The sequence below is a fragment of the Otolemur garnettii genome, unplaced genomic scaffold (genome assembly GCF_000181295.1).
Source record: "Otolemur garnettii isolate 467f Iridium unplaced genomic scaffold, OtoGar3 scaffold00188, whole genome shotgun sequence".
Taxonomy (NCBI): Eukaryota; Metazoa; Chordata; class Mammalia; order Primates; family Galagidae; genus Otolemur; species Otolemur garnettii.
The window spans coordinates 2,459,855-2,483,986 of NW_003852583.1; the positions used below are offsets into that span (position 1 = coordinate 2,459,855).

General features: G+C 47.0%; 1 protein-coding gene across 1 annotated transcript in view; it reads left to right on the forward strand.

Annotated features, from left to right (window-relative positions):
* The window catches only part of UBE2QL1 (ubiquitin conjugating enzyme E2 Q family like 1), a 35,625-nt gene extending 21,358 nt beyond the window's left edge, over positions 1-14,267 (forward strand). The window contains exon 2 of the mRNA XM_012812087.2: positions 14,093-14,267. Coding sequence (XP_012667541.1) covers positions 14,093-14,224 — 132 coding nt within the window. The 3' untranslated portion in view covers positions 14,225-14,267. The remainder of the gene's footprint in view (positions 1-14,092) is intronic.
* Positions 14,268-24,132: the final 9,865 nt, after the last annotated feature.

Below are 24,132 nucleotides of genomic sequence, written 5' to 3' on the forward strand. Positions count from 1 at the left end.
TATATATATATGTATGTGTGTATATATATATATCACTGCAAAATACACCTGGTATCAACTTTCCCATTATGAGGAGAAGGGGAGTTTTGAATATTCCCTTAACTCACTTTGACATCCACTTCAGGGCCTTTGGAGGGTCCTCCACAAACTATGGACTACAGACATAGCACACTGTGTGAGGTACTTCCAGTAAAATTGGAAGCCTTTACTTTGAAACTCCAGTTTTCTAAAAATGTTTACCTTCTAAAAGATTCTTGTAGGGAAGCTCGGACCAGAGCCAGAGAGTTGGTTGAAGTTGTAAGCCAGGAGGGCTGAGAGGAGGATGGCCCTGCACATGGTACCCAAAGCTATGACCTGTGGCATCCCGTGGGTTACCCCGGCCAGAATGGAGCGCCCCATCTGGGGAGGTTAACAAACACTAGTGCACTCGTGACATGCTATGGCAGTTTTCTATGACCAATGAATCGGGACGTCCTGATTTAGCAAGAGATAACAACTCCGAGAGCCAGCAACATGCTGATGTGTCCTGTCAGTGTCCAAGCAACGCAGAGTTCCATCCCTGAGTCCGGGCACAAGGCTTGGGAGGACACTCACTGCCTTTTCCTTGGAAACCAGCAACAGCGTGTGTATCCTTTCTTGGGAGGTCTTCCTGTGCCATAAAGGGACCTCAAGTCCCTGGTGATAATCCTATCAGACTCATCACTCCTCTTCAGTAAAGATGCCGAGTGTGCAGCTGTGTGAGGCTTTCAGGGAGAACGTGAGTGAAGACAGGCAGCCCGGTTCCAGGCAAACACATGAGGAGAAGTGGCCAGGAGCACAGGCTCTGGAACCCAGCTTTGCCCACTCAGCCACCATCTCCAACACCTGCCAACTGCACAACCCTGGGCAACTTAAGTCTGTGCCTCGGTTTTCTCACCATGAAGAGAGACCATGATAGCCTTTCCCTGGTGAGGAGGGAGCCAGTTTATACACAGAAAGGCCTTGGAGCAGTAGCCGCACCAGCGTCGGCTTTGCTGTATTATGAGGTGTGCATCCTTTGGAGATTTCCAGTCATGCTTACAAAAATCACTGCTTGAATGATTTTAAAATTTTTTTCATATTACTTATTGTAAGTCTTAACCAAAAAGCAAAGCCAAAATACCCTCCTACAAATAAAAGAATTAAATGGGAACATCTCCCAAAGTAATGACCTAAAAGTAATAATAGCCACCCAGTTGCTTATAGAAAATCTCTTGTTAATTTTATTAGGTCAGTCAAATCAGTCTTTACCTTCCTGAGCTTTTCAGCCAGAGACTCAAAATATGAATTTAGAATCAGCTTCCTTTCTTGATTATATCTTAAGACTCTTTTATGTTAATAGAACACAGCATTTTCCACAAAGGTCCCCAGTTTGTCGTGTCAACATGGAAGGAGCTATTTGAGGCCCGTGTCTTGCCCCATGTCTCCCTGCAAACATAGTCAAGGTGAGTGCAGAGCTCCGTGGGTACTGGAGCCATCACCTGCGTAACACCAGCTGGTCAGGAAAGGTGGGATGACACTGTGCTGCCCAAAATAGCCTGAGTCCTCTCCTTCCATCCTGTTGCTCAGAGCCCACTGTGGGGTGCTCCTCCTGGACTGAGAGCCCTTGGTTTAACCAGAAATTGGTGCAGGTGGAGGGAGGTAGCTATGGGGGTGGGGATGCCAGCATCACACTTAGCCACATTAGCCAAAGTTCTGCCTGGTTTGCAGCAGGAACGGCTGCTCCATTCATAGCCAGAGATGACACAAGTCTGGCAGGTATGGAGGCAGCTGGAGAACCATCTAGGGCAGCAGGTACTGGGAGTACAGAGGGGCACAGGCTTTGCAGAGCCGGCGCCTATTAACTTGCTTTCACCTCAAGACCTGCCAGAAAGAACGCTTTATGAAATGACCTAAAGTATTAGTATTTCTTAAAGTACTTTAGTTCCACTTGTAAATCCATCACACCCCTTGGAATGGCTCAAAACACTTTGGGGTCCTTGAAGTCAGGTTGAGGACTATCTGCTTAGGCATTGGATGAGTACCTAAAAGTGTTGGGGAGTCAGAGGCTCTTGGGCTGCTCTTGGGGGCATGTCTGCAGGGGGACTTGCTCCTGCTGAGACTTTCCCCCTGTACCCACAGCCCCGCCCCTCATTACCCACAGCCCCGCCCCTCATTACCACCTGTACCCACAGCCCCGCCCCTCATTACCCACAGCCCCGCCCCTCATTACCACCTGTTAGCACCTCATTAGCAGCCACTACACAAACCAGCACAGCAGTGCTCTCAGGGAAAATGTGCCAAGCACAGCTCAAGTTTATTATAAGGTGTTTGGCTGCTCAAAGTTTTCCAGCACATAAAAGACTAATTTTCCCACATCCCATTTTAAGAAGATGTTTGGCAGCCAGCTCAGTGGGTCACATCTGCAATCCTAGCACTTTGGGAAGCCAAGGCAGGAGGATGGCTTGAGGCCAGGAGTTTAAGGCCCTGTCTCTCCTAAAAAAAAAAATAGAAAAACTAGCCAGACATGGTGGCGCATACCTACAGGCCCAGCTACTCAGGAGGCTGAGGCAGGAGGACCACTTGAGCCCAGAAGTTTGTGATAGCAGTGAGCTAGGCTGACACCACTGCCCTCTAGTCCAGATGACAGAATGAGACCCTGTCTCCCCCGAAATAAAAAACATGTTTGGGTTGTACCCTTCAGTCACAGTGTTGCCTAGGTAAGAAACTTCATAGAAATTGTCTGACGGAACAAAAAATCTAGAGACCTGTCTAAGGAACCAGTACAGCTCCCCGCAGTGTGAAAAGCCGCATAGAATATCTGTGAGGGTGCTGCTGAATGCAAAAAAGCTCTGGGAACACACGATGCGTTTGTAGCTTTGCCCTTCAGTTCCTCTCATCACATGGGGTAAGTGATGGTCATGGGTCAGCGATGCCCACTTGTTAATTAGTTCGTTTCCTTAGCAGGAAAACATGTTGTCTTCACTGGGCTCTAGTCACCTCCAATATTGACCAATATTGACCCCTTCACAAGGGCAAGAGTGGGCCCCCTCTCGGAGTAGAAAAAGGTAGAAACAACCCTTGCCCTTAGAAACCAGCCACCCCAACTCCAGGGACTCAGCAATCTGGCTGCACCCCCTCCTCACGAGGGCAACTAGCACGTGATCCCCAGACTAGCAGCTCCCATTAGTGCTGGAGGCCCGTGGTCACACAAGGATACCCACCCCTGGGATGCTTGACAACCCTGGAGGGGCTGGGAGCAGCCGGAAGCCCTCCCCAGCCCCCCATGCCTGCATAGTAGTCATGACCTAGTCGGCATCACCCTAACCTCTGCACGCCCCCAAGGCCTCCCTGGGCCTCACAGACTGAGGTAGAAGGAGCCAGCACTCATAGCAGACCAGATCGCACCCCTCAATGCAGGACACCATGGTGGGGTCCCTGCTGCCACCACCCCTACCTCTAAACCGAGAGGCTTGACCTGCCTGCAGACCTCACTGGCTATGGAAAGGAGGGGCTCTTGGTGACGTTTCAGAGTCAAAAGAAACCGCTGACTAAAAGTTGGGCTTTATTCAAAATAAATAGGGAGGTCAAAGGGAAACCATTGGGCAGAAAGTTGATGAGCTGGATCCAGGTGAGGTCCACGTGGAGGCAGTGGCTGCTGGCCTGGGGAGGTGGCCAGCAGGATGTCGGTTACAAAGTTGGCTTCAGGCTGGGAGGCAGAGGCTGAAAGTGTGAATTCAAGAGGACCCCCAATAGGCTGTGTGAACCAAAGACCAGGTGGGCCGCTGACCAAATCCCTGTGGTTCTTTGGAAACAAATTACACATCCAAGACTATTCTGGGAGGATCCCCAGGACATGTGAGTCCATCCTTACTCAGCACCTCAGGAAGGAAACCAGACTAAACACAGACCTTTATCTACCCCCAGGAACCGTCCTGCCAGAACAAGGTCAAAAGCTGTTTGCAAGTCTGTGGGAATCTCTAGTGGGCAGAAATCAAATTTCACATCTTTATGAGCACTATTTCTCTTTTTAAAGAATCAGTGAATTAATTGGGAGGCTGAGCCCAGGAATTCAAGGCTGCAGTGAGCTGTGATCACACCACTGCACTTGAGCCTGGGAGGCAGAGCCAGACCGTGTCTTAAAAAAAAAAAAAAATAGTAAAGTAATAAATAAGTGAAGTAATCCAGATACAAGGCTATTTTTTACAACAAAAACAGTTATAAAAAGTAGTATATATATAGAATGCCTATATAAATTCGTGCCCAAATCATAACGTTTTCACATTAGAACTTTTCCAGAAAATATGTATTTTGAAAGGCTGTGAGTCATTCCAAAATCTCATTACCTTATTTATTTAACGCTGTAGAAATTCCTTTTGCATTGCAAAACTCTTGTGCTAGCTCTTGTGCTAGCTTGTGGACATCGCTCCAGGAAGAAAGTGAAGCCGTACAATGTTGGCATCAAGCACAAAGGTAGACACAGCCCCCAAACCAGACCCCAGCTCAAGTGTGGAAGCAGCAGGCAGCTGTTCCCCAGGTTGACTTGAATTCCTTCTTAATGCGATGTTTCCAGAGCTAAGCATGGGATTTTTTTCCCTTTGTTCAAATTTGTGCAGCTTTGGCTGGCAGGGTCGAGAGCGCACCGTGGCTGCCCTCTGCTTGGACAGGTCAGTTCCCCAGCTCTCATTCTGGTCACGTTTTCTAGTGACATTCTTGGTCTCCTTCATTTCTTTGGGGTTTCCCTTCACGGCATTTCCGTAACTATCATCTGTGCTGGGAAAGTTGTTTCCACAGCAACAATGCACACTGGGAGTTGTGAAATTTAAAAAAAGTGTCCCAATTACCTAATGACAGCAGTGACCACATCAATAGCAGACAGTAGGGTCGCAGGCAGGTGACCTCATCAGCACAGAGGACCACTTTCTGTCAGGAAACAGGCAGAAGTCAGGAAACGCGCAGAAGGCTATCAGCACATCTTGTCTCCCTGGCAACGCTTATTCCACTGCTCCATCCCTTGTACTGGGGCCTTTGTCCTTCCTGGAAACAAGGAAGGCCTGGCCTTACCCACGAGCTGCCCGCCTGCTGGCCCCCTCCTGCCATTCTGATGTGTACCATCAGGAAAGTGCCAGCCCCCAGTGCCCTATCTGTAAATCGAGGCTGTGTGGCTACGTGGAGACAACCTTGGGGTGGGCAGGGGTGGTGGCTGCGGGTCAGCATGGACAGAGTCACTTCCCAGGAACAGAAGGGTCACAGTGAAGGTGAAGCCACCAAGGCTGGGTGGGCTGAAGCAGTGCTGGGCACCATGGGAAGAAACTTGACTCTCGTCCTTTCTAAAACACGTTCCCCAAATAAAGGAGAACCATGGAACCCTAACCAAGTCCAATGTGCAGGGAAGAGGTTTGCCCAGATTCTGATCGAAGGAGTCAGGTCGGGCAGGAAAACGATGTAGCCTCCTGCACATCACTCAGGGGACAGACAGCGCTGTCTTCCATAGGGGAGACCTCAGTGGGAGAGTAGCAGTGGCCAAGGCTGCTCAAGGTAACGCTCATCTTGGTGGAGCCGAGTCTGAGTATGCAAGCTGTCAGCACGTGAAGAGTTTGCAATGTCTGATCTCAGTGAGTCAGCCCACCCTCCCTGGGGTAGGGGCGTGCTCGGGGGACTCTTCCAGAATCCCACATAAAGAAGACAGCGGGAATCATTTCCTGAGGAGAAGACACAGAGGGAGTGGCTGTTTGTGCTAAATAAGTGTTGCAGCCTTGAAAGTGAACGCAGTGTCCTTGGTATGGCCTGTGAGACGCAGCTCCCTTTCACATTCCTGTGTCTAGCAAAAGTGAAAAACACAGATTGCGGGTTATCTCAGAATGGAAACCAGGGAACAGAGTCAGTGGGGAGACCCCCTGCCCAGTTCACTGAATCAGTCCACACTGCGGTGGCAGGAAGACTGGGGCCTCAGCATGTAGGCAGATTCATGGCCATTAGGTTCTGCATTACACAAACCCCATGGTCAAGGATGGCTGGTGGGCTGGAGCCCCATGTCTGGACAGGAGCACATGGACACAGGCTTGTAATGGCCAAGGGGAGTCCCTGTCCAGGAACACCAGGCAGGGAGTGTGTCATGGAGCACATGGTCTCTCTTAAATCTACAACCCTTCCCCACATTTCTGAGAGCTGGGCTGGCGTGCGGTTCAGAGCAGAGCATGGCCTCCAGAGCTAGGATTCCTGCCTTGGAGTGCTTGGCTGTGTCCTGGCTGGTGACTTCAGGCACCTCCTGACCTCTTTGTGTTTGTTCCCTCATCTGCAGACCAGGGTTGCTGGTGGCAGGGCTTTCCCAGGAAGAGGAGCTTGTGTTTCGGGAGCCTCCGCCATCTATGCCTTTGGTGCTGCTAGAGGCTTGAGGGTTTTTTCCTAAGTAAGAAAAGTGGCTTTACTTTAATTCCTGGTGAATACTATCAAAGCTTACAGAAAACTTGCTGGCTTTGTCACTTGAGAGATGTCCCAAACAAAACCTGAGACAGTCTGAGTACCAGCACGGCCTAATGCCCACCTGAGGGCTGTCAGGTGACGCTCCCTCCATAAACCTTTGGGGATTACAGAATGCTGTCTTTGGAATTGCTCATGACTCAGCTAAGTTATAGTTCCTTTAAGAACAAGATTTTGTTAATATGCATAGATTGCTAAAAAATAAAGTCAACAAAGAACCTTAAAATTTGTGATATTATTATAAACCCAGTAGCCATCACACATCTGAGACGAACGGTCAGGGGTGCTTTCCAGGCCGTCTCAGCTGTGCGTGTCAGCCGATGCCGCCTAGTTTCTCGCTTCACCTCTCCCTGGGCCCCGCAGACACTCCCCATTCCCACTGTGGGACCCAGAGCCTGCTCCTAGACAATGTCTCTTGCAAACCTGGTCCCATGGCCCCTGCCACAGCAGCTCCCAGTCACTGTATCACATCTCCCTTTGGCTCATCCCCTGTGCACTGGGTGAAGCCTCATTGTCCTCATTCAAGGCTCACCCCAAGAAGGGGACGTGGGCAGGTATGTGTCACAGATGCAGTGACAGAGGCACAGGGAGGGTGGGTTGAGAAGAGGCGCAATGCCCCTTGACCTCACACCTCACCACATTTATCACTGGGGCCTGGTGGTGTGAGCCCCATCACCACCTCTGGCGGCCTCCTGCCCCTGCCTACTGAGTCTCTGCACACCCCACACCCGGCCCACCTAGATACCTACTGGATCCCTGTGCACACCCCACACCCGGCCCACCTAGATACCTACTGAGTCTCTGCACACCCCACACCTGGCCCACCCAGATACCTACTGAGTCTCTGCACACCCCACACCCGGCCCACCTAGATACCTACTGGATCTCTGCACACCCCACACCCAGCCCACCCAGTCATCACTTGGCATCTTATCCTGAAGTGCATTTTCCTCCAGGTCAGCAACTGGAGAGGCCCAGGCCTCCTGCACCCATCTGCCCCTCCCCAAGGCCTGCAGGTGGCCCCCACCCCAAACCCTCACATTTGCTCTTGTAAAGCCAGGAGAGCTTTTGGTTTCTCCTACAGTTGGCAGAGCTGTGGGGAGAGCTAAGGTGAGCACAAGCCATGCTGGGGCCTACGTCAGGAGGTCAGGGTGCAGAAGCATTTTTAGACATAACAATTAGACCTTCAAAGACACTAAAAATAAGTAGCAGCTCTGTAATTCAGGCTCAGGAAATGAATTCAGGAATCTGAAAACTTTATATGAGCAGTCTGGAAATTTAACCTATGTTTAGAGAGCAAAAGTCTATAATTCATAGGCAAATGAAACAAACACACCAAGAAAGTGTATTTACAAAAGAAAAAAATAAGAAGAGAAATCTAATCAAATGAGAAATACAGAATTAACGTATGAATTTTGAACTGTTAGACACAATTTAAAAGACTAAGAAATTAGTCACGGAAATGCGATAGATTGGACTTGTCTAAAGACATCTTTGTGACTGAATGAACTAAATCATAATATCCACATGAAAAGACGGACATTTTATGTGTCTTTTTCAAGGAGACAAAATAAAAATATCCTTACCTGGCCAGGCACGGTGGCTCACGCCTGTAATCCTAGCACTTGGGAGGCTGAGGCAGGTGGATTGCCTGAGCTCATGGGTTGGAGACCAGCCTGAGCCAGAGTGAGACCTTGTCTCTAAAAAATAGCTGGGCATTGTGGTGGGCGCCTTTAGTCCCAGCTACTTGGGAGGCTGAGGCAAGAGAATTGCTTGAGCCCAAGAGTTGGAGGTAGCTGTGAGCTCTGACGCCATGGCACTCTACTGAGGACAAGAAAGTAAGACTCAAAAAAACAAAGCAAAACTATCTTTACCAAAGGATAAGACCTTCTGTGATAGCTTAAAAAATAGAAGCCCCCTTTATTGTGTTCACCTGTGCCTGGCACAGGGCAAAGAAGCTGAAACATATGTTTGAACATATTACATTCTAATAAAAATGCAGTGTGGTATAAGACTATGATCATGCTAATTTTACCCATGAGGAAATTAAGATTCACAGAGATTAAGTCATTTGCCCAAGGTCACACAGCAGGAAGTATGAGAGCAGGGATGAGAAGCAGGGTCTGTTGAATTCTGCACATCTTCCTTCACTCCCTTCCACACACACACCCTCCGCCCCACACCCAACCCCCGAGTTATCTGTCATTCTACCCCAGCAGAGCAGGCTGTCTCAAGCCTTTGCCTGGGTCCCTTGCCCTCCATGCCGTAGCCTGGTAAGCACCTGCACATCTGGATCTCAAGGCTGAACTCAAGTGTCACCAACCAGAACATCTTTCTCAACACCCAGACACCACCTCCTGCTTCTCCTCCCTCCTCTCTCCTTTCCTTCTCTCTTCCCAGCTGTATAACCTATCACACCCTCCAACCTGTAGGTCCCATGAGGCCCCAAATTCCTCCTCTTGGACATCCCTGAGGTCCAGTAATCAGCACAGCCCCTGATGCAGAGGGCCGACAGCGGCCACTTGCTGACCGGGAAGAGAGTGAATTGACCCCTAGCTCTGGGCTGTTTTTACTGCATTCCCCAGTGGTTTTCAATTGCGGGTTGTTTTGCTCCTGTGAGGACTTTGGACGAAGTCCAGAAACAATATCATTGTCATCACTCGGGGAGGCTACGAGCACCTGGTGAGTAGAGCCACCACCCACCAAGCACTGGCAGCCCCTACAACAAAGAATTACCCGGCCCAGGATGTCGCCAGTACCAAGGTTGGGAGACCCTGCCACACACCCCCTCTGTCTTGGCAGCTACCGTGACCTGGTCATCTCCCCATAGTGGACTCTGAGCCCTGATGCTGGGACTCAGCACCCAACACTGACTAAATGAGTAAAGGAATGAGTGAGAAGCCCGAGACGGTTGCGAGGTGCAGGCGTGTCAGAGCCAGGCTGAATTCAGTGTCTACGCGAGTGTGACAGAAACCACACAAGTTCAGGGACTGAGTTAAGGCTTTCATTGGGGTCATTTATCATCAGCTTATGAACTATGTGGAAATGTTTTCTTTTCTTTTCTTTTTTTTTTTTTTGACACAGAGTTTCACTATGTTGCCCTCAGTAGACGTCCATAGCTCACAGCAATCTCAAACTCTTGGCTTAAGCCATTCTCTTGCCTCAGCCTCCCACATAGCTGAGACTATAGGCACCTGCCACAACACCCAGCTGTTTTTATTTTTTGTTGTTGTTGTCATTGTTGTTTAGCAGGCCTGGGCTCAAACCCACCAGCCCCAGTGTATGTGGTGGGCGCCCTAACCACTGAGCTACGGGCACTGAGCCTGTGGAAATGTTTTCATGTCGAATCTTTGCAATTGGTCCCCCAAAAGCCATAAGAAAAAAATAAAAGGTCAAACTCCAATTTCACCTTTTGGTTTTGTTTGACAAATGCAACGCTAAAGAATTGTATTCTCCTTAACAATGTTCTGCCTCAGTAGTAGAATGAGAATTTTAAGGTTATGATGGCAAAATCCAGCGGTTGCTCATAACTGGTGTTTACACTGTGTGGCTGGGCATCTCAGCCTGTCAGGAGACAGAACGTTACTTGTCAAAGGTGTTGTCATACACTTGGAATGGTAACTCAGAGCTACTAGAGTGGGAGGTAAATTGTCACATGTAGGTTTTTTAGCATTAAATTCAAGTAGATACACCATAGAGGAAATAGGAATTATTCAAAGTAAATATCTCTTTTCTGACGCTTTGATAACTAAGAGCGTGAACTCATCTTTACCAGAAATAGAAAAAATTAGTAGTCCTAGCTACTCAGGAGGCTGACGCAGGAGGATTGCTTGAGCACAAGAGTTTGAAGTTGCTGAGAGCTGTGATACCATGGCACTCTATCCAGGATGACAAGTGAGACTCAAGAAAGAAGGAAAGAAAGACAGTTCTTAATTTGTAGGAAGGTCAAAATTCTCGGTGTTTTCCAATTCACTATTTTATTGGATGTTTGTAATCATGCTATAATAATGGGTATCATCCATATTTCACCTCCAAAGAGTTTCCGAGAGACCATACCTTAGAAAGAATGGGAGTGCCCCCGATCACAGCAAGGCATGGGGGCGGCCCTCTTGCTGGTGCTGGGAGTGCTGGGAGTGCTGTGAGGGCAGGTCAGCTAAAACAGCGCCATGACCTTGGCGGAGCCAGCAAACACAGGTGGCAGCTTGCAAGCCCAGAGTTTCACTGTATAATAAACATCTGAGCAGCCGATCAGAAGAGGATGGGCAATCTAAGAAAAAAATATTTTCTAACTGTAAATGTGGGTTTATGATCCAGGAGATGAAAGGTTTTTATCGACAGTCAAGTGCAGTAAAAGCATCACCCTCTGGCTGGCTCATCTCAGGCTCTGTCTCCCAGCTGCTGAATTGACTCTGCACTGGGACTTTGTGTTCATGATTCTTCCAGGGAAGGAAAGGCAACAAAGAGTGGTCTGTCTCTGTGGGTTTTGTTTGCTGTTTCTGGTAACAATTGGGACTTTCACAAAGAATAGGCAAAATGTCTGTTCATGCCCAAAGCCGCAGAATATTCCAAGATGATTGTGAGCCTAAATGTGTCTAGCTACTTATAGTTTGGAATTTTCAAATTATACTATAAATCTTCAGTATTACAGAGAAGGATGAAGGTGGTTAAAATATTCATCCAATAAAAAAATATATAGCCCTTGATGTTTGCTCTCCCTTGATGCATAAATGGAGGCCAACATCCATTTGCATGTGTTTAATGAAGTGACTCTGGACTTTGATCTCAGCCCATGTTGATGATGGTTATAAGTGTTTTAGCCCCTGTGGTTGGTTTTTATCAATTATAACTCACCACATGAGCAAAGTATGAAGTCATAAAATTAAAGGTAACAGTCATATCCTGGTGAGGTGTGGGGACGTTTCTAACAGTCAGTAAACAGCTGATTCCCGACCTCTTCTCTCCCAGGCTGCCTTCAATGTTTTAGCAGCTTGTCAGATGTGAGCGTCTCAGCCTGTCAGAAAGATGCTTCTGTCCTTGCCAGGAAATGGACAAGTGAGGGCAGGCAGATGTCGGGAGGGGGCCCAGTGCCCAGAAGTGCACGGATTTCTGACTCCTCAGCTAGAGATGATTGTTTTGCAAGTCTGGGGTTGAAAGACAATCACTGGAATGAAGGCCCAGCCTGAATCCAGGTGCACGTAATAGTCCTGCAGTCCCAGTTTCTGGTGATTAGGCCTCACCTGCCCAGTAGCTTTACAGATCAGCACAGCTGTCTTCCCATTGACTTCATCGTGTTATCTGAGGAGCCCAGATTGGGGGGACCTCGCCTCTATGGCCACACAGACTGGGGGGGGGGACGGCTGCCCTCCGTGCCCACCCGAGGGACTGGCTGAGCTTGCTGTGGAAGCTGGTGTTGGGGACACCTGGCTGTGAGGCCACACGTGCCCACAGTGAGCTGCAGCACACACAGTGAGCCCACTCTGAGGGAACCCTGGGGGTGAACGTCTACACGCAGCAGGACATGGCTGGCAACAGTGTCCGCACGCTTCTGGTTGATGCAGCTCAGCCAGGTCTTTCCAGGTGTCTCTACCTGTCTGCAAACACATGCAGAGAGGCTTGGGAAGACAAGTAGGTCGTCCCGGAGAGGCTGAGCAAGGTCAAGTGGAGGTACATGTGCCTGGAGGCCAAGGGAGCATTTCCGTGGAGCCACCATCAAGAGGCTCAATGAAGGATAATTGAGACAAGAACAGTGGGAGCTGCGACCAGCCTACTTGGGGCCCCTCTGTCACCCCCATTCCTGGCCACCTTTCATCTGCTTGTCTCCTCCAAGGCCAAGCAACTGGCATCTCCCAGGGCTCTCCAAGACGGGGTCACAGAGGCAGGGCCATCTGCTCTCTTCTTCCTCGTGGTCTGAGTCCTATTGTGCCCATTTTACGAGGGGTCAGTCCTTCTTGATGGCCAAGTCCTCTGTCCTTGAGGCTAGAACACATGTGGTCACTGGGGGGGGGGAAGTCCTGGACCCCCCATCTCCTTTGCTCAGGGTTGGAGGACAGTTCTACTTCATGAAAATGTCTGCACAGCCTTCTCATGAAATGGCCTGAAGTGACATGAATTACAAAATCTCATTCTCCTGAGCTTGAATTTTAGAAGTTAGTCTTATGTAAATATAAAAATATACATATTATTCTTAGTGAAGCATCACAGGAATGGAGAAGTAAGAATCCTATGTATTCAACTTTGATATGAAGACAATTAATGACATGGTGGGGCATGGGGGAAGGGGAGATCAGACACAGAAGGAGCAAGGGAGGCGTGGGCAAAAAAAAACAAATGACTAATTCTTACACAAACTGGATTTAATTTTGACCAACGTAATTACTTAAACATCAATTTTTAACTCAACATATCAATATATTGTTTATCATATTGCATCCTTATTCATCAGTGAAATATGTCTGTAATTTCCCCTTTATAATAATATATATTTTCTAATTTTACTATCAGGGGTATCCAAACTAGGTAGAATGATTTTGAAGTTATTTCTATTTCTACTGTCTACAAGACTTGGCGTGATCTGCTTTTTGTTTTTAGAAATTATTTTTTACTTTTATTTATACTTATTAGTCATCTTTTTTTTTAGACTTTGGTAAAAACATAATAAGGAAAAAACTTGTTTGCTATTTGTATTTTGTCTTATGTATTCTGTAACAAACAAGTAGTAAATGATTATGTATTCAAAAAAAATTGCACAGCTCTTGTTAAAGCTATATTGACAGGTACTTTCTATTTTGGTTGCTGATACAATGCTATCTTTCTTTTTCTAATATTATTTTGTAATTCTTTTTTACATAGGAATATAATTGATTTTGCATAGTTATTTTGAAGTTAGCTACATTGCTGAATTTTTCTATTGTTTTTTGTAACTTGCAAGTAGCTTGGTATCTTGGAAGTAATGAAATTTGAATTTTTTTTACAAACCATTGGGATTTTTAAGTTATCATAATTGTACCAGCTAGGATCTTCAACTTTACTAGGAGTGGTGGTAATGAGTACACTTATCTCATAATTGATTTGTAGATAATGCTTTTGTTCCTCATAAAATTGATATATTTGTCTCAATGTTATCTTCAATGATTATGTCAATATTTTGCCTATAGTTGATGCTCTGTAAATATTCATGGAATAAAGGAGCCTGAAATTTAAAAAAAAAAATATATATATATACACATCTCTATATAAATATATGTATCTCTGTTGTTACCAAAGAGGATTTATAAATTATCATTAAAGGCATTCTTTGGAGAGACAGAAAGGAAGTGAAACGGTATTTTGCCTTAGGGAGAAGACACTCGCTCCACAGTCTGCTCTGGACGAGGCCGCCCTTCTGAGGTCTCGGAGCCGGGCAGAGGAAATCGTGAGCTCAAGTCAAACTGAGGCTGGAGAGGGTTATGTAGACAGCTCCCTCTGAAATGCCCCCCCCCACCTCGCAGTCAAGGCCCATATATCACCTTGACTGAGACACCAGAAATTCCCACGAATGTGTGTGCTTTCAACAAACGTGGGAGAAACGGAATCACAACGCAAGTTCTAACCTGGTTTTTCTTTCCATCTCCCGCAGGGACGGATCTGTAGAAAAGCCGGCAAATCAAAAAAGTCCTTCAGTCGCAAGGAAGCCGAAGCTACCTTTAAGAGTTTGGTGAAGACACACGAAAAGTACGGCTGGGTCACCCCCCCAGTGTCTGATGGCTGATGTCTGCCGCGCATTGGATGCTCGAGCCGCCTGTCCACACACACCGACGCCCTGCCATCTCCCTCAATGCATCCTCCATCCTTTTGTACTCCAGCCAGAACTGCATCCTGAAAGCCAAGGAGACCTTTAAGTTATTTATGAACAGATGTGTTTACAGAGAGAAAGAGGGAGCAAACTCTGAACGACCACCTCCAAGTCACTCTAGAACAAACGTTGAGAGGGTGACATTTCCCTGCCTGCCCTGGTCACGTTGCCCTTAGCTTCCTTCCACGCCAGCAGCTCTGGCCAGCTGGCCGGAGCCCCGTGCCCTGCTCACTCCCTCTCCGTGTAAATGCGCCTTTTCTCGTGTTTACTAGGAGACCGCACCGCGGTGGCGCCACCTTGTGTTTGCTGTGCGCTCTCTCTCTCTGTTTCTCTTCCTGGCAGGTCCACGTAACTTGAAGACGTGTCTTTCTGTGGCCCATGGTCTGCTGTGATAACATTTAGACCTCATTTGTGCTATGACCTTTGGCTCATGAAAACACAAATTTAACATTGCCAGATTCTGTGATATAAAACGACACCTGCCCGCGTGGTTAACCTGTGCTCTCGATGCTGATTTTGTGACGCGCTGCTGTCCTCAGATAAGATAGTGCCCTGAGATGAAGGACAGAGGATGCCACAGCACCGGGGTGGGCAGTGGCACGGACACTGGGTGCAGCCCTGGGGCTCAGAGCCATCAACAGTCCCCTCCGAGCTGGGGACATGCTCCTACGACAGTGCGTTTGTGTTCCTGTCTCCTCTCAGCCACCAAAAGCAAAAGACAATTTCCCATTCACTGCGGTCATCTGACTCATTTTATCATACGTGCTAGTGACAGGGAATGCCAGAACTGCCAAAGGATACCAAGTGATCGTCCGATGATTTGCATGACGGGGTCCGTTTCCTCACCCAGTAGTCACTTGTGTGTCCCCGAGGTTGGGATGCGTGAGCGCCCTTGCTGTGATGTAAACTTCCTGTTATTTAATCTCCTCACAGTTTCATTTGCTCTTCTATTAAGTTACTTAGAACTTTCTAAGAAGCTCCATGAGATGAGGAAGTACTGTTTATAATAATACACAGAAAGAGGTGAAATGTTCATTCCAAGTGGAAAATCTTACTGGACACATTTTAAATAAAATCATGCATACCTGATCCCCCGCCTCAAGCATCCAGTCATTGTGGGCTCTGCTTCCTTTTTTAAGTATTTAACCTATTTTTAAAAATTGTAGTATTTCAAATACTACAAACACCCCAACACAAATTCAGAAGCAGCATTCTATAGCCAGGTACCCAGAAAATGAGCCTGGCGAACCCACAGTCTTGTCAAAAACCCAGTAAATGAGTTGACATTTTTTAAAAATGATCCCCAGAAGCAGTCAAGGGGACAGGCAGACGCTAAAGGGATGGTTGGGTTAGACGTGAACGCTGCCAACTGTATGTCCCTACGAGGGAGGAAAACAGGTCTTCTCGGCCAATTGTGTGCAAGTCTTCGGGCACTGTTGACTACTTGAGGACCTGTTCATTTGGTCAAGGCTTTTAGAGGCCCGAGATGCGAAGGGCAGCTGTTGGCACCTCTCAGCCTGGCTGATCACTAACCAAATGAGTCACTGCTTTTGTTTCTTCTGCTATTGTGTGTGCCCCAAATACACACGTGCAGCTCTGCCGGCCCAGGTTCCAGGGTAGTGAGAAAACATAACCTGCTTGACTTCTGCTGAATAATAAAGGTCATGTAGCTCTGGAACAACGAACTCACAGCTTTCATTCACTACATCCGCCAAGGTGGGCTTCTCCATCCTAGAAGCCTGAAGTTTAGTGGACGGTCTTTGGGCCCTGGGGCTACTAATCGCAATGGAATTATACTGTGGGTATTCAAGACCAAGGATGGAAATCTCTACCTAGAGAAAAATACCTGAATTTATTGCTTCCCAGATATTTTACTCCTCAAATATAAAATTAAAAGCAAAGTTCTTAGGGAAAAAAATATGTATATTCAAAGCAGGATCACCTGAGTGCTGTTTAGCAGCTGACTGAAAAACGTGTCCATATCCTCTCCAGGTACGCTTGGACACAGGGGCCCCCTGGAGGTGGGCTGTGGCCTGGGGTGGCTGGTCCCATGCTGACGCGGGCAGCCAACTCCATCTCAGCCTTTCTGTGTTCCTGGAATTTGAGCGCTTTTGCATGTCTTTCCATTAGGTTTATTAAAAACTTACAGAAGAGGGTAGCACCTGTGGCTCAAAGGAGTAAGGCACCAGGCCCATATGCTGGAGGTGGCGGGTTCAAACTCAGCCCTGGCCAAAAACTGCAAAAAAAAAGGGACATCTAAGTAAGTGAAAGTAACGAATGGACAAGGAGTCACTTGTAATGGGAACGAGCATGCAAAATGTTCCATAAATAAAAATGTTAAAAGAAAAAAAACTTACAGAAGAAATCAATTCTTTAGTGAAGGAAATTTTTTCACTTAAATTGGTAAACATTTCTAATTTTAAAAGCAGTGGGAAGCGATTTAAAACTCGACTATTCCTTTGATTTGCTGAAGTGAGAACTCCCTTCCTGGTGGCCTGTGCTGTCATAGGCAAGCGTGGCGGTGCCCGGCCATGGGGCCGTCCCAGGGACTGCCGATGTGGGTCCTGTCTGCCCATACCTCGGCACAATCCTCATTCTGCCCTTCTAAGGAGACACCTGAGCCTGCAGCCCAGGGTGAGAAGAAGGCTGCCGCCTGAGGCCATGTTCCTACACACGCTGAGAATCTGTCCCTCTGCAGACAGGCAGCAGGGGGCTAACTGCATGAGGGTGCTGAGGTTCAGGACGCCCCCTCCCACCCCCACCCCCTCTCCACAGTCCTGTATATCGACAGGAACTGGAATCAAGCCAGGGGCCACCGAGCCAGAGAGACAGAAAAACACAAACTCCTTTGTTTGCCTCTCAAAGCAAAACTCTTTCCTTTGCAGTAGATTTCCAGGACTGACCACCCTTGCCCCTGGGTGTCCTGTCTTCTGGTCACCAAGGCCTGTGGGTGAGAGTACACTGTTGATTAGCTATATCCCCAAACTTTCTAGAAAATTGAGAATTACCTATACTTGAGAAATTCTGTGCGAACAGCAAGATTATTACTCTCATTTACACACACACACACACACACGGGCACACATGTGCCCAAAGACAGGTACACATATGCCCACAAGCAGAATCACAGGAAGACTCACCATCTCTAAAATACCTAAATCCATGACTCAGAAAAACTGTCGTTTAGATTTAAAATTTTCAGCTCCCATGTTCCCTCCACTTATCAAGATTTTGATTTTATATATATTTTTTGATTTTATATTTTTGAGAGGAAGATTTGTGGACTGGTGGGGAACCCTAGGACTAAGAGACAAAAGCCCGTGTCTCTGTGACCCACGGGTCACTGCACCAGCATAAGCCTGTTGCCTCTGCTGTAAACTCACCAGATGGATGCGAAATTGACCAGAATAATGCAGCAAAGGTGCTTTGGAGAGGAAAGATTGTCCTAAGAACTGTAAATATCATTTCCATCATATCAGGCAATGTATTTTACGAAAGGCTTCAATTAGAATACACCTGGATAGCACCTCAGAATGACAAGTGCAGTGGTCAAAGGCAACGAGGAACCCCAGCAGGCATGTCCCTGCCCTCTGACCTCAGTTCTCTCTGGGAAGTCAGTCCCCTCTACATTCTGACCACCTGTCTTCCTCCTCACTCAGCCTGTTCCTCTGAGACCCAGGGAGTGTTAAAGCTCAACACACCTCTCCTTCCCTGGATGGGAACTGCCACGGTCACAAGCACACACAGGAACCAGCCACAAGCAAGACAAGTGCCCAATTGCACTGCAGACATTATAGACAGCACACAAGTCCTGAGACTTCTGACCCAAGTCCAGACTTCCTGGAACAGGAAGGTTCCAGGGAGTGAGCCAGGTTTGAGCAAAGGGAATAGGAGGGCAGGCATAGAAATGGGGGAGGCTGAGGGTACCCCATACAGGGCGTGGTCTGTGTCCTCGCTGGTGACACCTTGCCACTTCTCATAGCAGGAACTCCGTTCAGGAGACACAGTCCAACCTCACAGCCTGGCATGGCGTGTGAAGCTCACCCTGTGCACAGGAATGCGCTATCTCGGGGTTTTATCTGAACCCTTCTAACAGGATGCAAATGTTTAATGGAATTTCTTTCTAAAGGGGAAGAACCTACTTCCTGACTGAGGGAAGGCAGAGCCATCGCATCTGGGAGGCCAAGTAGCCTAATTTTATACTCTCTGCAGGGAGGGTAGCAAGCCTGGAGAGGTCGGGTGGCCTGTGCAAAATCACCTGGAGGGTCACAACCAAGGCTGCTGTCCTGCTGGCTTTCAGATACTTCCTGACACTCCTCCTGAGACCACTGGGCAGTCCCCATGGTGCAGGTCTGGGCACACTCTCCACGCTTCACTGAGTCTGCAGAGCTGCGTCTCTTCCCGGCCGGCTGGGGACACCCTGGAAGTGATCCCCACCACGACTGAAGCACGTCAGTGCAGAGGGAAGATATTTTTTTCCAACTGCTTCAGGAAGCCACATTTAAGAGGCTTGGAACTCAGCCTGGGTGATCCCAGAATAATTTGTTTCTAAGACACGGAAATTGTACGCAGCTCTGTGCTTAGTTTTCTGCTATGTTCTCCCTTATCTTTCTGATCTGTGCAGCCTGCGGTTCTCAGAGTGCTGAGAATCACTCAACCCCGGGCCTGTCTGACCTGCACAAGGTGCCCAGCGAGCTGGAAAGGCCAAACACGCACTGTTGACGTCCGGGAGGCAGTAAGTGATGTCACATTGGTTCCAGTAGAAACACGGGCAGAGTGTGCTGGCCAAACAGAAATAATCAAAGCAGAGGAAAACAAGGTTTCATTTCAGGGTTCTGACAGGGCTAGACAAATAGAGTGGACTGAGGGGGCAGGTGTCCTGGGTCAGAAGGCAACAGGCAGTGAGGAGAGGGGCCGACACAGAGGACCACTGCCCACTGCTCTGTTTCTCTTGCAGAGTGAGGTCGTTTTCTCATTTCTTCTGCTGGGGGTAAATGGAGTGACTGTCCTACTTTGTAGACGCGGGGTCGTTGTGTATTTCTAGATCTTTGGCAGTTACTGGTGATGACACTAACTGAGCTAAAATAGGAGCTGCTGATGTTTCCTTCCTACTCGCCTTCTCTACCAATGAGATTTCATTTCACGAACACCACCGCCATTATGATGATGCTAGGATGCTGTGTACCGCGGGGGGCTGTGAAGCTAGGCCCATCTCTGCAGTTCACAGTGAGATTTTGGTGAATTCTCTCTGTAATGCCATGCTCTTCTGTTATACTCAAAAGGAGAGAAAAATAATGCATGTGGCACAAACAGGAAAGGGGTGTTTACCATTGGTGGATGATTAACATGAGCCGAATGATCCACAGCACTCATCTAATGGGAAATGCAATGACTCTAGGAAGCAAGATGACAGTGTCCCTGCAGGGTCTATGTGCAGCGATGGTCAGGACTCCTCTGGGTTTCCTGGTGTGTCATCTCTGTGGGCCACTGTGGGTGACTCTGTCACAGGGTCCCCTCGGATACATTCATTTGTGGCTTGCTAAATGAAAACTGAAAACTTTGAACCATGTCATGGGTATTCTCCGTTAAAAAAATCAACGAAATATAACTGAACCAAGTCTTATCTAAGCGTCAGTGTGACTCAAAGAGTTCCTTCAGCTCCATTTGCATTATAAAGATTTGTGAGTGTATTTGCCAAAGATTCCCATTAAAGTTTCTCAACATAAATGAAATAGTGGACTTGGCACAAAACTGCAGCCCACACCACTACTGAGGTGCCCAGATACTTCTTTGAAAAACTTACAGAGTAGCAAGTCTGGAAAGTGACAAATTTCAAATAACAGAAGTGCCATTTATGCAATTCTTCATGCTATTATGTAAGCTGGTTTTCAGTTTTTATTCCACATGGTTTATTAAAGGAATTTCTCAGCCATTGCAAATGTTTGAGATTATTTTCTGATCGAGAGCACATTTTTCTTTTAAAATCTGAAAATGTGGCTGTTTTAATACTGAGCAGGGATGAGCTTTGGAATCAGCCTTGAAGCCCTCACCCTAGCACACATAGATAGGGGGCTCAGCCTCGCAGGTAGCCACTCATGTTCTGCTTCCCAAACTACAATTTTAAAGTGCATACCTACTGTTCCAGGTCACTGTGACAATGCGGGCAACATACGGGAAGCAGGAAGCCCAGGGCCTGGTATACAACCAGAACTCAGTAGACTATTTGGGAAATAATAATGAGATCAGTTTGGTACATTCAAGCTGACAACTTGAGTTGGCTGTTGGGAGCCACTTTCACCCCAGGTGAATGTGCAACTTTTCCATTGAGTGAAGGCTTGGAAAACACACCATCACAGGCACCTGTCACTCATGGGTGATAGGGATGGAATTGGGCCAAAGCCCACACTCTCCAGATGTATCCAACCACAGCGGTGTCTGAGAGTTGACAGGCAGTGGTCGGGGTGACTTGTGTCCAGAGATTTACTATTTTTAAGGCAAAAGGAAAAGACCCAAGAGGATTGAACCAGTTCCCCAGCCCCTAACACTGACAACGCTGGCGTGTCTCTGTGTCAGTGGGGCAGGTGCAGACCAAACTGTAAAACGCATGTCTTTAGCCTCTGTCTGTCTTAAAAGAGGTCTGTTCCATGCCAGAATAAATATTATTGCAAACAAGTCATTTTTACTTAAAAAGAGTGAGAAAATAGAGATACTAAGATAGACGTGCTCACAAACCACCTGCCAGAATGGAATGTAAATAGACCACGCTTCATTTGCCTGTCCTTCAAGTGTAGGGGTTATTTGTAACCGTGCACTGGTTAGCCAGGGTACAGGGAACAAGGTCAGGATATGGTCAGTTTGGAGAGGACAACGTTTTTTTTTCATCTCAGAGTGTTTTTTTAAATATTATCAATATTAAAGGTTTTCTAATAAATAATTATGAAGGTGAAATCCAAGGAAGTAATTCTAAGGACCATGAATAAACTTTCCCATAGGAAGCTATTCCCTTTTCTTTCTTTTCCTGCATTTGCTAAGTTTTTAATTTCTCAAGGTCCCCCTAGACCGTCTTCTCCCTCCATCCCTGCAGGCCACACTGTCAGTAGACTCAGTGGGCGGTGGTAGCAGAGGATACTTCAGACACAGGCACTCAGCGTAATTGATTTTTCTAATCCACTTTTACTTAAACATAGTCAATTACTTTCCTGTGTCTCTAAAACATTCTATTAAGTCAATCTTAGGACAACTTTTCAATCTCTAACTTTGAGGGATATTTCTAGCTGTGACTTTCCAAAAGTTACCCCTTTTAAATGATTCTGATCACTTTACATTAGATAGTACCTCTCACTTTTACCAAAAGTAAGAAACTGGGAAGTAGGCATTATCTCGGAACGTGAAGGAAAAAAAATCACCTTGATTTTTTACTTCTGTAGAATACATTTCATTGTTTTAAGCCACTAAGTTTATATTAATTTTTTATGGAAGCCCTAGGAAAAAAGAGAGATCCCTGCTGAGTGATAGATCCCTTAAAAAAAAAAAAAGAAAGAATTTCTTCTTTAATTACATAGGATATACAGATATACTCACTTCAGGCTATATTAGGGTATATAATTTTATAGTAACAATGAACAACACAATTCATTTAAAATCTGATTTTTCAAATTAGACCCTTGGATTAAAACCATTCTTAATGATCTAGCTGTCACAGCAATAACATAGGTTATTGTCAGTGGGCTGGAGGGTTCCAGATGAAACCACTTCAAAAACACCACTCAAACCAGTGTCTTTTCAAACAATGTAACTCTTGCATTGGTTCTAAACACTAACTTCCAGGGGGTACCAAGATCCCACCTCTCAGGAAAAGATAGTTAATAAAGAAAAATGGATTACTCTGGGGACCAGTTGCTATGGGGTGAAGTTTTACAGAGGAGTAACAAATAGGTAAAAGCATGACCCTACAAATAGAAGTTTTCTTTTGATTCAATTTCCCAGAAGTTCATTTGGTCAGTCACTTTGGATTCCTCCCTTTCATATTTGCCTTACTTTAGAGTCTTCTCCTATAGGGGTTAAGCCATACAAAGGGCATTCTTGCTTCGATGGAAAAAGTCAGACAGAAACCAAGGGGGATGAAGGGGATGGATGGACGCACAGGTGGGTGGATGGACTGAGGAATAGATAGATGGAAGGGTGGGTAGATGAATGGATAGATGGATGGACGAACTGTAATGGACAGATGGATGGATGGCTGGATGGATGATAGAAACATCTTTTTTTTTTTTTCTTGATACCTTCCAGGTGAGCTTATTTCTTCCACAGGGGCTTGGGATAGGCTGTGAGACCTAGGAAAGAGCCTAAGGAGGAAGTCCCTCTTGCTCCCAAAGTACCAAAAGCCAGAGACACACAGTGAGTTCTCCTGCCTCTTAGAAGATGAGCTCAGCAGTGCTCCTGCTTCCTCAGGGCACTTGGGTGAAGCCCAAGTCCAACCACACAGCTTGCATCTGCCTGAGTGTCCTCTACTCGGACATCTCCCTGAGATGCCCAGGGGGCAGAATTTAAACTCAAGTTTCACCATCATACTCCCAGTCCCTCAGGATCTCACAGATAAGAGTACTTTGAACTTGAAACTCATCAGGCACCTTAAAAGTGTTTATTTCTGGTTTTCTGCCATGTCAAAGTTGCTAACTGTTTTGGATAAAAATAGTAAATGCGAAACAGAAATCACTAGATAATAGCATTTTGTACCAGTTGGTTTACTGTACTTATTACTTTTGTCCTTTGATACGATGTGCAATATATCATTAGTGTCTATTAGAACAGAGTTTGGGCCAAGCACAGTGGCTCACACCTGTAATCCCAGCACTCTGGGAGGCCAAGGCAGGTAGATCACTTGAGCTGAGGAGTTTGAGACCAGCTGGAGCAAAAGCAAAACCCCATGTCTACTAAGAAAAAAAAAAAAGAAAGAAAGAAAGAAAAACTAGCCAGGCATAATGGCACACACCTGTAGTCCCAGTTACTTGGGAGGCTGAGACAAAATGATTGCTCAAGCCCCAGAGCTTGTGGTTGCTGTGAGCTACGATGTTATCACAGCACTCTACCCAGAACAACACAGTGAGACTGCCTAAAAAAATAAAAGACAGAGTTTGAACATTTTGTTTTTTCACAGCCCCTTTGCTCCCCTTGAGGTATAACTCAAAAGCAGACAGAGCCATATCCTCTACTATGGCCCAAGTAATTCCTCCCTCAGTGGCTCAGTTCCAGGACAGAAGGCAGCAAGTGAAACTCCGTCTTACTGGCTGTTTCCACACTATCTGCCTCAGGGATGCCTCCCAGGCCTCTGGCACTGGGCAATCTGAAGGGTCCTCAGACGGGGCAGCAGGGACATGAAGCCGTGGTAGTCAGTGCCACTGGCAGGCCCTGGACCAGGCTCTGGGCCCTGTTGTTCCGTTTGCCTCCCATCCGACACTGCAGTGTCGGCATCAGAGGGGACATCAGTGTCTACAGTTGAAGGAGAGAAACACCAAAAGCTGAAGCCGCCCACCCACGGCCACACTTTGGTGCATCTCGGGATCTCACCCTCCTGAGTGCAAACCATTTGATAATCTGGAAGCCATCCCCTTGAGCTCTCTCTGTAAGTCTCTGTGCGTCTAAGAACCAAGGCCTTAGTGACATCGATACTCTGTTCCCAGTGCTGTCATGATGAGGAAGGAAAAGAACTAGAGAGAAATCAAAAGCAGGAACAGAACAGACCCAGCTAGGGAGAAAGATGCCAGGTGGGCATCAGCCACGCGGAAAGGTGGCCTCCCGCCATTAGCTCCACTCACGTGATCCTC